At 48.7% G+C, this 12,617-nt stretch overlaps 1 protein-coding gene across 2 annotated transcripts; it reads right to left on the reverse strand.

The window, feature by feature from the left end:
- Nucleotides 1-819: 819 nt before the first annotated feature.
- On the reverse strand, nucleotides 820-9,949 carry LOC143831741 (homeobox protein SIX6-like). 2 transcript variants are annotated; one of them, XM_077325210.1, is made up of 4 exons: nucleotides 9,610-9,949; nucleotides 5,286-5,791; nucleotides 4,003-4,166; nucleotides 820-2,626 (listed from the first exon to the last, which is right to left on the reverse strand). In XM_077325210.1, the coding sequence occupies exons 2-4, from the start codon at nucleotides 5,667-5,669 to the stop codon at nucleotides 2,446-2,448; spliced, it is 729 nt and encodes a 242-aa protein (XP_077181325.1). In that variant the 5' UTR covers nucleotides 5,670-5,791; nucleotides 9,610-9,949; the 3' UTR covers nucleotides 820-2,445. The 2 variants fall into 2 exon arrangements, with proteins under 2 accessions (XP_077181325.1, XP_077181232.1); XM_077325117.1 differs by having other exon boundaries at nucleotides 5,286-5,900; nucleotides 9,610-9,948.
- Between the last annotated feature and the right edge of the window lie 2,668 nt (nucleotides 9,950-12,617).

Raw genomic sequence — 12,617 nt, forward strand, 5'->3', positions numbered from 1 at the left:
ATGGCTAAATGGGGCTTCCATGTTTAGAGGCTAGTAAGGGATGTGATCAGAATCATGCACAGAGCTGGAAGAAACCCCAAAGGGTCACCCAGCCCAGCCCCACACCTTCTGGAGGGCTTAAAAATCACATATTCCTGACAGGTGCTCATCCAATCTCCTCCTGAAAACTTCCAGCAAAGGAGACCCCGCCACCTTTCAAGGCAGCCTATTCCAGCTACGAACAACCCTCCCCCTCAGAAAATGTTTTCTGATATTTAAGTGGAACCTCCTTTCCCCGTCATTTGAACCCAGTGCTCCTAGTCCTGTCTCCAAAGCTGAAGGCCCCCTCTTCAATACGTCTAGCATTGATGCTCCTGCTACTATAGCCCGCCCTTCCATACTGGCTCAGGGCAGTGTACATCAATAGAAATAACAATCATACAAATGAATGAACATTGAAAACATTAAAAACCATTAAAATCGCATTCCATTAGTATTGCATTCAGCAGTGTCATTGATGTGGTCAGAATTCTTTCTAATGTAGAATCAGGTTTTCTATGGGGGTGGGATTTGATGTTTACACAGTTGGACGCAGCTATCCTGCCCTCCTCTCCTACACGTACCCAGCTCTCTCAGCCTCTCCTCGTAAGGCGCGGATCCCAACCCCTCAGCCATCCCAATCGCCCTTTTCTGAAGACCCTCCAAATTGTCAATGTCCTTCTTGAACTGCGGCATCCAGAACTGGACAGAATATTCCAAATGAGGTCTGGCCAATGCAGAACAGAGCGGGATTAGAACTACCCTGGCTGTAAGTTTAATACTTCTAGCAATGCAGCCTGAGATCACATTAGCCTTCCTTGCTGCTGTACTGCACAGTTGGCTCATGTTCAACTCCCAAGTCCCTTTCACATGTATTACTATCAAGCCAGGTATTGCCCATCTGAATAACAGATGCAGGAGACATACAGCTGGGGGTGGGGGAGGTTGCCTCTGTGTGCCACTTGTGGGGGCTTCCGGGTGGGATCTGGCTGTCCACTTTTGGGGAAAGAAGGCTGGAGTGGATGGACTCTTAGCCTGAGCCAGCTCTTCGGCCTATTATGCACGACCGCTGAAACGGCGGCATGGAGAACGAGGAGGAGGAAGAAGCAAAGCAAACCAATTACGCACTGGACGGAACACAACGGCAGCAAAGCCCAGAGTATCCGATTATGCACGCGGATACTCTGGAGTGGCTTCTGGTTGCACCCTAGTCCCGGGAAGCTCCACTTTCTTCCGCATCTCGCTAACGTGGCTTTTTCGGCGGCATACATTGACTCTGCACCCAGTTGCCACCTGCAGCGTGCATAATTGGTGATTTTAGCCGCCGCCATTCCACCCCGAATGCGGACTTTCCACTCCGTGCATAATGGGCCTTCTTCTGTCCATCTGTGTCGTTTTGGTGGTCCACTGTATCTGTAAAATTCTCCTCCAACACCATTGTATATCTCTATATAGATTTGCCGAGAGAATCATATCAGGTAGGCAGCCCCTCCCCCCCACTTTATTATATACTTAGCATTTTTTACAGAATAATATCAGCATAACATTTTAAAAGATCTCTGCTCCGAAGAGCTTGCATTCAAACAAAGGGTGAATTTTAGTAAACGTGTGGGGTGGGTTTTCTTTTGGGGGATGGTATGGGATGAAGGAGTAAGTCGGAGACTTCACGGAAGAGGTGGTTTTTCCTGACCATAAATAGGGCACCTCAGAGAACTTCTCAAATTTGAATTTGACAGAGGACATGCTAACCAGAATCATTTGTTCTTTTTAGCCTGGAGAGAAGACGACTAAGAGGCGATATGATAACCATCTTCAAATACTTGAAGGGCTGACATATAGAAGATTTATTTATTTATTGCAGCAGAGTTGTATTCTGTTGTGCCATGATTCTAGGATTCTAGGATCGGACCAGAACCAGTGGGTTGAAATTAATTCAAAAGAATTTTTGATTCAACCCCCGGAAGAAGTTCTGACAGTTAGAGCAGCTCCTCAGTGGAACAGGCTTCCTCAGGAGGTGGTGGGTTCTCTGTCTTTGGGGAGTGGAGCTTGGCTCTACCTATCTTAGAAATGGCAAAGAAGCATCCGAGAATCCACCCCCTAGCTTTTGCCCGCAGCGCCCCTCGGCTTGCGTCCTACGCCCCTCATTCCTTCTTGTGAAATAGAAACAAGTTGATGGTGGCAGTGTTGGGTTTTTTGGCAGGGATGCCACAATGTTGTCTTTTCCACAACTGGAACTTGGCCAAGACTTCTCTGCCACTGGGAGAAAGTCCCGAGCCCAGGAAAGAACACATCTCTTCACGCAGCCCATCGGCAACCTTAAAACCTTTAGGGCAATCCCGTTTGCACAGCCTGGTGTGCCGCAGTCGATGCCCACTTCCCACCCTCCTATGGTCATTTCGCGGGTTCAAGAATCTCTCTCCCGATGAATCAGTCTGCCCAGCTCTTTGGTGCTCCCTGGTTGTTCTCGTCATCATTGGTGGGTGCGGTGGGATCCCCCTGTTCGGTGGGCGGACTGGTCTCCTTCGGCTGGCGGGGCACACCAGGCGGGCCCTCGTTTTGAGGAGGCTGCGAAGAGTCACTCGGCTGGCCGGGCGGCTCTTTCTGAAGCCTAGCGAGGAAGAGAAAGGTGGGCGTGGGCGAAAACAGAATGGAGGAACTGGAAAAGTCAAACGAATGCAAGAGGCTGCCTTTAATACCAGATCAGACCCCACCAAATGCGCATCTCCTCCAATGTCCACTGCAGGAAACTGTTTATATCCTGCACAATCCTGCACCTTGCAAATCTTGGATGTCTCACCAACAAAAAGTACCATTCGGCAAATAGGGATCAAGCCGAGCATCAAAGAGAACCCCAGCAATAGAGCAGGGGCCCTCTGCCTTTTCCGGCCTGCGGGCCCCTCTGGAATCCTGGCATGGGGGGAGGGGGGGGGAGATGGACGCAACCACAAAACAGCCACTGTGGGAAGCAGGTGGAGCCAACCACCCACCCAAGTACAGGAGACAAGAGGAGTAAATTTTAAAAGGACACTGGGATTCAGGAGTCAGAGCATAAAACTTGACCTGCTTTCTAAAAACACTTGCAATTATTGACAAGTGGGACGGTTTGTAGTGAATGCAAAGAGAGAAAGAAAAAACCCTATCCCAAGGCTGCTATAAATGTTACTAAAATTATTACAAAATAAATGATGTTCTTTGTTCTTGTTGGTTTATTCTTGCATAGGATCCATACAGAACAGTTTCTAGATATGTCCCGTTGGTAATACTAGTATCCCCATACTGAACAGGCAAAGGCCAATGTATACGCTATATTATTCAATAGAGGTTAAGGTGACCAGATTTTAACATTGGTAAACCGGAACACCATTGACGGGGGGGAGGGGGGGCGGTTCTTGATTAAAAATTTGGTCTATATGGAGCAACAAAAACTTTAATAGAACGCAACAATAGTATTGTAATATATATATATATATATTTTAAAATTTCAACATAAGTACAATTTGCCAGGTGCCCCCAGATGCCCCTCCAAAAGTGGGACAATCTGGTCACCTGAACAGAGGTTGAATTTCACAATCTGGATATTCATTATATTTACATTCAAAGGACAACCACGGAGGAAAATGTCCATTTGAAAACGGGTTGGGATCCTACGCGACAATAAACAATCAAGAACGAAGAACCCTTTACTTCATTTATTTCGTAATAATTTTAGTAACATTTATAGTAGCCTTGGGATAGGTCTTTTTATTCTAAAAACACTTGGCACGGGCCAGGAATGGAGCTGGCACCCTTGGGCACCGAGTTGGGGACCCCTGTTCTAGTTCAAATCTGTCTTTACAAAATCTTGTTTGATTCCACCTGTCCCCCCCTCCCCAATCATGACCAACTTTATCCGTCTACCTGTGGGCCCCCAGAGACACCCTGCAAGTTGTATTCAGCCAGTCATGCGCCCTCTGTTGGATTCAGTCCCAAACCATGCCCTCTTACCTGTTCTTGGCCGATGCGGCACGATCCCTCTGCCGTCGGTTTTTAAACCAGTTTCCCACCTGCGTGGGGGTGAGCCCCGTCGCCTGGGCCAAATGCCTTTTGCGGGAGGGGTTGGGGTAGGGATCCTGGAGATACCACTCCCTCAGGAGATTCCGCGTCCTCTCCTGCAGAAGGGGGACATAGAACCATAGAGTTGGGAGGCCTCCTACAGGCTACCTCCCTGCTCAGTGAGGGATCAGCCTAAGGCAGCCAGGAGAAGGATCTGTCCAGCCGCTGCTTGAAGACCGCCAGTGAGGGGGAGCTCACCACCTCCTTGGGCAGCCCGTTCCACTGCTGAGCTACTCTGACTGTGAAACTCTTTTTTCCTGATATTTAGCCGGTACTGTTCTATTCATAGTTTAAACTCATTACTGCGGGTCCTCTCCTCTGCTACTAACAGGAACCTTTCCCTGCCCTCCTCCGACAATCTTTCAGATACTTCAAGAGGGCCATCCTCTCCCCTCTCAACTTCCTCTTCTTCAGGCTGGACATTCCCAAGTCCCTCAGCCTTTCCTCGCAGGGCTGGGTCCCCAGGCCCCAGATCTTCCTTGTCGCTCTCCTCTGCCCTCTCTTCATTTTGCCCACGATCCTTTTTGAAGTGAGGCCTCCAGAACTGCACACAGGACTCCAGGTGTGGTCTGACCATCATGAACATGAAAACGTAAGGATAGATTCAAGTGGGCTGCCGTGTTGGTCTGCAGTAGCACAACAAAATTCGAGTTCAATGGCACCTTTAAGACCAACAAAGATTTTTTCAAGGCGTGAGCTTTCATGCCTGGGGAAGTGTGCCTGCACACAAAAGCTCCTTGAATAAATCTCTGTTGGGCTCAAAGGTGCCATTGCACTCAAATTTAGATGAGAACATAAGAGCAGCCTTGTCCATCTCCAGCACTGCCTGGTTTCTCATGGTGGCCAATCAGGTTCCCCCAGAAGGCCTCTAAATAAGGTACAGCAGCCAAAGCTTTCCACTACGTGCACTGGTATTTAGAGCTTACTGCCTCTATACGCAGAAGACCCCCAAGGCCCAGAATTAAGACTGTTCTTCAGTTTACAGAGATCAGTTCCCCTGGGGAAAATGGCTGCTTTGGAAGGCGGACCCTCTGGTATTATACCCTGCTGAGCTCCTCCCCCTCCCCAAGCCACGCCCGCTCAGGCTCCACCCCCAAAATCTCCAGGAATTTCTCAGCCTGGTGTTGTCAACCTATTTCCTTGCCTTGAACTCTTGCCTTTGGTAGCTCACTCACCTTGAAACCATTCGCTTTCTGTTCCCCATCTTGGACAGAATCCCTCGGTAGTTTCTTGCGGGCAGAAGATCGGCTAACCAGGGGTCCCAAAAATCTGTCTCCGGGCCTGAGGGTCCCGAACGGTTCCAGGTGAAAGGCTGGGGCCTGGCCGCAGTAGGGTACCGTCCACACGGCCGACGGCAACGGATTGCTTAGCAACTCGGAGTCCGGGCAGGCCGAGTGGGCGCAGGCAAGGCCTTCGTGGTGCCGGAGGCTGAGCGACGGAGGCAGGGACCACAAGAAGCGGGCCAGGCGCTCGAACTCGCCACTCTCCTGCAAGGCTTCGCAAACCCGGGCCACCTGGCTAGGGGAGAAGAGGGAGACGCTTGGCAGGGGCAAGGTCATTCTGGGCTGGGGCAGGGGGAACGAGGAGGAAAGGAACGTTGTAGAGGAAGGCCTACGGGACGTAGGGGGAAGCAAGGGGGCGGAAGCGGGAGGCAGATCGATGGGAGCTAGCGGTGGAGCCCCTGGGATGTCGTGGCGGGGAGAGGGGGAAATACAGGCAATTAATTCATTGTTATTAACCTTGGATTTTGGTACTGGGGTCTTATGTATTGCACAAGTATGTAATCTCCCCTGAGATTTTGAGGTAGGGCGGAAAAGAAATCGAAGGAAGGAAGGAAGGAAGGAAGGAAGGAAGGAAGGAAGGAAGGAAGGAAGGAAGGAAGGAAGGAAGGAAGGAAGGAAGGAAGGAAGGAAGGAAAAAGATGCAATGCCCAGAATAGTGGAAGGAAGGAAGGAGAAAAAGAGAGAGAGAAAGAGAAAGAAACAGAGAATATAAAATAAATCAGGGGAGGAGGCCTTTGGGCTCCAGCGGTGGCCAAACTGTGGCTCTCCAGCTGCTGGCAATGGGCTCATGGGAATTGTAGTCCATGAACATCTGGAGAACCACCGTTTGCCTCCCCTCTGCAAAGTTCTGCTTATATGTATGACTAATGTATAGACAAATGTCCCAACATATAAATACAGGTTAAAAGGTATAAACTATTTTCATGTACAAGAACCCAATGTGTTTTGGCCAAAAGCGTTCCACAGGGTAAAATTCAAATTGAGTACTCCATAAATAATAATAATTATTATTATTATTATCATTATCATTATTTATATCCCGCTTCCCCCCGGAGGCTAGAGGCGGGTCACATAAAAACCAATCCCCTAAAACAATAAAAGCACAATAAAACATGATACAATTAATACAAAAGTTAAGACAAGAATGGCAGCAAAATCAATATAGCTAACCCAATTCCACACCCACTAAGAAGGGAAAGGGAGGGGGCAGATGACAGACGCAACCATCGCATTTGCGAGGGGGGCTAGATCTTCTTGCTGCCCGGCCTCAACCGAAAGCCTGGCGGAAGAGCTCCGTCTTGCAGGCCCTGCGGAATGATGACAATTCCCGCAGGGCCCGCAGCTCTCCCGGGAGCTCGTTCCACCAGGTTGGGGCCAGGACCGAAAAGGCCCTGGCCCTAGTCGAGGCCAGGCGGGCTTCCTTGGGGCTGGGAACGACCAATAGGTTAGCCCCCGCAGAGCGTAATTAAACATAAATATATAGAGATGACTCATAAAATGCAATGTGAACCTATAATGAAAGGGGGGTGGGGAGAACAATAATTCACTATATGTTGGAAAGCATTAAAAATTTAACTTAAACTGGTTTTGAAATATATGAAATCAGGATAACTTCCTGACACACATTCAGATGTTTGCCCATGGAGTAAGTGGAAATATATAATCTTAAAATACAACAGGCTATAGATCAACGCGTCTGGGTATAATCAATTAAAATGAATAAACTGAGCTGAGTTTCCGAAGACAGGGCAAGATCTAAATCCCCAAATAAATACATCTGTGGTGGTGTTAGAAGATGCTGCTAAGGTTGTAGCCCACTCATGGGGATTTTCAAGGCCAGAGACATTCAGAGGTGGTTGGTCATTGCCTGCCTGGACTTCCTTGGCTGCCTCCCATCCAAATTTTAACAAGGGCTGACCCTGCTTAGCAGCTAAGATTTCACATTTTCAGGCTAGGCCATCTGTAAGCGTATCTGATTTGGGAGACTGAGCTAGCAGATGACAGGCATGTGCAAAATCATGATTTTCAAGAGGGCATTTGTTTAAAGAAGGCAAGAACTGCAGTGGAATGGAACCACCCAGGAAGACAACAGGTGTTACAGATGATCCCCAAACAACCAAGATCAGTTCCCCAGAGAAAATGGCTGCTTTGGAGGGGGGGGGGACTCTATGGCATTAGATCCCACTGATTATAGCCCTCAAATCCTGCCCTTCCCAGGCTCCACCACCCAAATTTTCCAGGATTTTCCCCAACCCAGAGCTGACAGCTCTACCCAGCAAACTTCCATGCCAAGATGTAGTAGTCCACTGCTCTAACGGCTACACATGCTTCCTTGTTGAAAATATTTTAATCCGTTCATGTTATTGATGATAAGAAGAGCTGTTTTTTATACCCTGCTTTTCACTAACCGGAGGAGTCTCAAAGCACCTTGCAAACACCCTTCCCTTCCATGCCTCACACCCTGCGAGGTGGGTGGGGCTGAGAGAGCTCTATGAGAACTGCTCTGCAAAAACATCTCTAAGAGAACTGTGAATCGGCCAAGCTGGCTGCATGTGGAAGAGTGGGGGGCTGGATGCTCTTAACCACTACATCATGAAGTACCAAGACCTATGAACCGTTAGAGCAGTTCTAGGAGAAGAAAGTGACCATTGTGCCAGTTGATGTTGGAAGATACCTCACTATTCTCTACCCAAAGGAGTCCCAAAGCAGCTTCCTGTCTTCCCACAACAGACACCCTGTGAGGTAGATGGGGCTGAGAGAACTCTTAGAGCTGTGACTGTCCCAAGGTCACCCAGCTGGCTGCATATGAGGGAGTGGTTGATCAAACCATGGGAAGGAGGGAGGGATCAACCCCAGTTCTCCAGATTAGAGACAGCTGCTCTTAACTACTACGCCACGCCTGAAGACCTCCGAGGAGCACCTAGAAGTCTCAAGAAATCTGAACCATTCTGGGCATTGAGCAAATAACGCCAGCTCAGCTGCAGAAGAATCCTGCAAAGTTCCCAAGAACTTGGCCAGATTGTCAATTGCAGAATGCCAGCCACCTGTACAGAATCATAGAGTTGGAAGGGGCCATACAGGCCATCTAGTCCAACCCCCTGCTCAACGCAGGATCAGCCCTAAGCATCCTAAAGCATCCAAGAAAAGTGTGTATCCAGCCTTTGCTTGAAGACTGCCAGTGAGGGGGAGCTCACCACCTCCTTAGGCAGCCTATTCCACTGCTGAACTACTCTGACTGTGAAATTTTTTTTCCTGATATCTAGCCTATATCATTGTCCTTGAAGTTTAAACCCATTACTGCGTGTCCTCTCCTCAATGCAGGATCAATCTAAAGCATCCATTATAAGTCTCTGTCCAGCCCCTGCTTGAAGACCACCAGTGAGGGGGAGCTCACCACCTCCTCGGGCAGCCCAGTCCACTGCTAAACTACTCGGACTATGACATTTCCCCTCCCCCCCTGATATCTAGCCGGTACCACATAGTTTAAACTGATTACTGTGGGTCCTGCCAACAGGAATCCATCAAATATCTAACTGTGCCGATTCTTCATATAATAGTAATAATCTCGAATTGCAGAATGCCATCTACCAGTCCAATATCTGACTGTGGCAATTCATAAAACATAACACATTTGCATTCCTGCATTGGAAACCTTCCTCCAGGAAGTCCAGGTCAACTTGCAAGGTCTGTCCAGTCAGTTTGCAAGGTCTGTCTTGCCCTGTCACAACATCCCTTCAAGGTAGACCAGGAGGCAAGACAGAGGAGAGGCCTAACGTCACCCAGACCTTAATGGTCACAATGAGGACTGAGAAGAACTCCCATACCTCTCTCTAAATGTGCCATTCTGAAAGGCCTTAGGAATATTTTTGCTACAAACCATACCCTGAGGCACACCAGTTTAAAACCAAGCCCCCAGTCTGTGCTTTTGACAATGGTGTAATAAGGCATTAGCAGGGGGTAACGTTCACAGAAAACAAAAAACCTACCTGGAATTACCTAAGACCTGCCAGGTTGAATGTCTGTACAATTTAGACAATAGGCTATACAATTATATAAACACTTATTGGGCACAGCTTTCTTTTTTTTTAAATTAAGGTTAAAACGATACACAAAGCCCATAGGTCGAAAATATCATACGCACCGTACAATCTTAGGCCTTAGACCTAAGATTGTCTCCCCCTAAAAATAGTTGTTCTAATAATAAAATGTTATTTACCTTGTTTCTCTCCGCAAATAGATTAGAGACTCTTTTCCAAGGCAAGACTGGGGCAAGGGGGGTGGAGCTGCATCCCGAAAGACCCCTCCACTCTGGGGGAAGGTGGCAGAGTTGAGAGAAGCTCTCCTGAGCTGCGGCTTCTGAAATGCCGGGCTGGATTCTCAGGCGGCCTGATTACCGGGGCTAATCGCAGGACCAGAGGGGTTTTAACAGCTCAGCAAGCCGCTGGCTGTCATTGGGCTGGCTCCGGGCGCCAACGTGTTAGGAGTCAAAGCGCAGGGAGGCCTGCACGGCCGTCTGCCTGGATGTGCAAAGGGAAGACCAAGTGGGTTGACGGCAACTGTAGATCCTCCGTTCCTTTTAGGAGAAGCTGGGGCCAACCACCAGTTCCGCTGGGCTGAGCCCCAGACATTGACCCTGGACTCCTGAGCTCCTCTTTTAGTGGGGTAGATTCTACCACGGGGGTTGGGAAATAGGTGGAGGCATTGGGAGAGTTGAAGGAGAAGAAGGAGAGTTGGTTTTTATACTTTGCTTTTCACTGCCCAAAGGCGTCTCAGAGCGGTTTACAATCACCTTCCCTTCCTCTCCCTGCAACAGACACCCTGTGAAGGGTTGGGGCTGAGAGAGCTCTGACAGAACTGCTCTGAAACAGCATTATCATGAAGGTGACAAGCCCCGGGCCTCCCAGCTGGCTGCATGTGGAGGAGCGGGGAATCAAACCCGGCCACTCTTAACCACCCCACCCCTGGAAATTTGAACCACGGATCTTGTTACGTTATGTTATGAACTGTTATTGTGTTCAAAATGTTATAAGACCCAGACCGTTGATATATATTCCCTAGGTTGTTGTGTTCAAATGTTATAAGTCCCAAACTTATTACGTTCTCTGGACTATGCCAGCAATACAGTGAACTGTGAGCTATACATTCTCGACTCCCGCCAAGACGCACGACTGGCCCTTAACGGAGGCCCGTGATTGGACCATAGGTCTGTTCACGGATTGGCTGCAAGTTGAGAACCAGCGAATCCCGGACATGGTGTAGGACAGGGATAGTCAAACTGCGGCCCTCCAGATGTCCATGGACTACAATTCCCAGAAGCCCCTGCCAGCGAATGCTGGCAGGGGCTTCTGGGAATTGTAGTCCATGGACATCTGGAGGGCCGCAGTTTGATTACCCCTGGTGTAGGATCTCGTTCTCTGTTCCCGAGCTCACCATCTCTACATGTCCACCGACACAACAGTTCTCCCGAGCCAAAGCTTCTTTGCCCCTTAAGTAGAGATACAAGACGACCCTACCGTTCCTGGCACAGCCTGTATGATTGGGGGTGGGGTGGGGGCGTCTTCTCCGTCTTTCAATGCACACTTAGGCATGAAGTGGAGAAAGCTTGCCCATTAGGGTGAAGACAGGCGTGTAAGATCTTTAAAAGCCACTCACAGCAGGGTCTTCATCCGCAGCATGGGTCCATGCGGCCTCCCAGCTTGCATAACTGATGAGCATTTCAGGAAGTCAAATGCGGGCTCGGCTGTTAGCCCCCCTCCAGCCCCCTGCATCAGGTCGACAATCCACTTTTGGGGAAAAGTGGTCCATGTATGTTTATCCACTCATTCATCCACCTTCCACTTTACTTTTTCCCCTAGACAGATTTTCAGAAATGTGCTGGGAATGGTGTGTGAGGACACTGGTTCTAGCCAATAAGGGCTGATCACAGCTGGTCTTCTTTCCGTTCAATAAGGGCTGATGACAGCTGGTCTTCTTTCCGTTCAAGGGCTTTTTCAGACCATGTTCTAGAAAGGGAGTGAGAAACCTGTGGACAGTGGTTTCAAACCATCCTTGTTGCTTTTAAAAAAATAAGGGATTAATTATTATCTTTACCTTTGGCAGCAATGAGAGAGGTCAAGTTTCGTACTTGAGTATTCATCACTGGATGTATATGGCAGAAGCCCAAAGTTATCCATTTTATTGCAACTTCCGAAAGCTCAGTTCATTAAAATGCTTGAACTGTACGGATCTCCAAGCCACAGAGAGGTTGAGTTTTGCTCTGTTTTAGCAGCTGAGCTCTTGCAAGGTTGTTCTCTTGACCCTGAGAGACACCAGCAAGGAGAAACAACCATCCGGGAGTCTGGGTGAAGAAGAAACTGGCCCATAAAGAGCAGGAGATGGGTAGGGGCACAATCAATAATATTGATATATTTGATAATATTAATTTCATTTGTGGCAGTCTTTTTTTTTTGCTGAGACTCAAGGAAAATCACCATCCATCTTTCCAACAATTCAGTTAAGATAGGACTTTTGTCTTTGATTACTGGAGATTTGATTGACTGTGCAGATTTTTAAAAAGTTAATTTGGCCGTAGCCAGTTTGGTGTTGTGGTTAAGAGCGGCAGCCCCTAATCTGGAGATTTGGGTATGATTCTCCACTCCTCCTCCACGTGCAGCCAGCTGGGTGACCCTGGGCCGGCCACAGATCTCTTAGAGCTGTTCTCATAGAGCAGTTCTGTCAGACCTCCCTCATTTCCATCTGCCTCACGGAATGTCTATTGTGGGGAGAGGAAGGGAAAGTGGATTATAAATGCCAACTCTTCTTCTTCAGCTACCACCACAGCCCAAGGCCTTGCCCTGCGCGACAGAAGGTAAGCTGCGTCAGCCATTTTGTGGCTGGCTCCACCTCCTGCGGTGGCCATATTGTTTCTGCCCCGCCATGCTGTGTCAGGATTCCAAACATGCCCACAGGCTCAAAAAGGCAGAGGTCCCCTGCTGTAAATGTCCCCCAGGACTAAGTGGAAGGCTGCTGTGAGTTTTCTTCACAACTTCCAAAGATTTGTGTGTCGTTCAGAGATTTCAGGTCAGTCCTCCGGCCCTGGGTAGACTCGCTGTTTGATTGCGGCAGGCCGTGCACGCCAACGGGCTTTCATATTTGGCTTTCTCTGTGCTCTCTGTGCATTTGGGAGGCACTTAAGTACTCCGGAGCAACTTCTCGGCATCTTCCGCACTTTATGTTTCACTCTGT

The sequence above is a fragment of the Paroedura picta genome, chromosome 1 (assembly GCF_049243985.1).
Source record: "Paroedura picta isolate Pp20150507F chromosome 1, Ppicta_v3.0, whole genome shotgun sequence".
NCBI lineage: Eukaryota > Metazoa > Chordata > Lepidosauria > Squamata > Gekkonidae > Paroedura > Paroedura picta.

Coding starts and splice junctions, on each gene's coding strand:
- LOC143831741 (XM_077325210.1), bottom strand. CDS start 5,669: ATGACCTTGCCCCTGCCAAGCGTCTCCCTCTTCTCCCCTAGCCAGGTG. Junction 4,167..5,285: donor AGAAAGCGAATGGTTTCAAG/GTGAGTGAGCTA, acceptor CCCCTTCTGCAG/GAGAGGACGCGGAATCTCCT. Junction 2,627..4,002: donor GCCGCATCGGCCAAGAACAG/GTAAGAGGGCAT, acceptor CTTCCTCGCTAG/GCTTCAGAAAGAGCCGCCCG.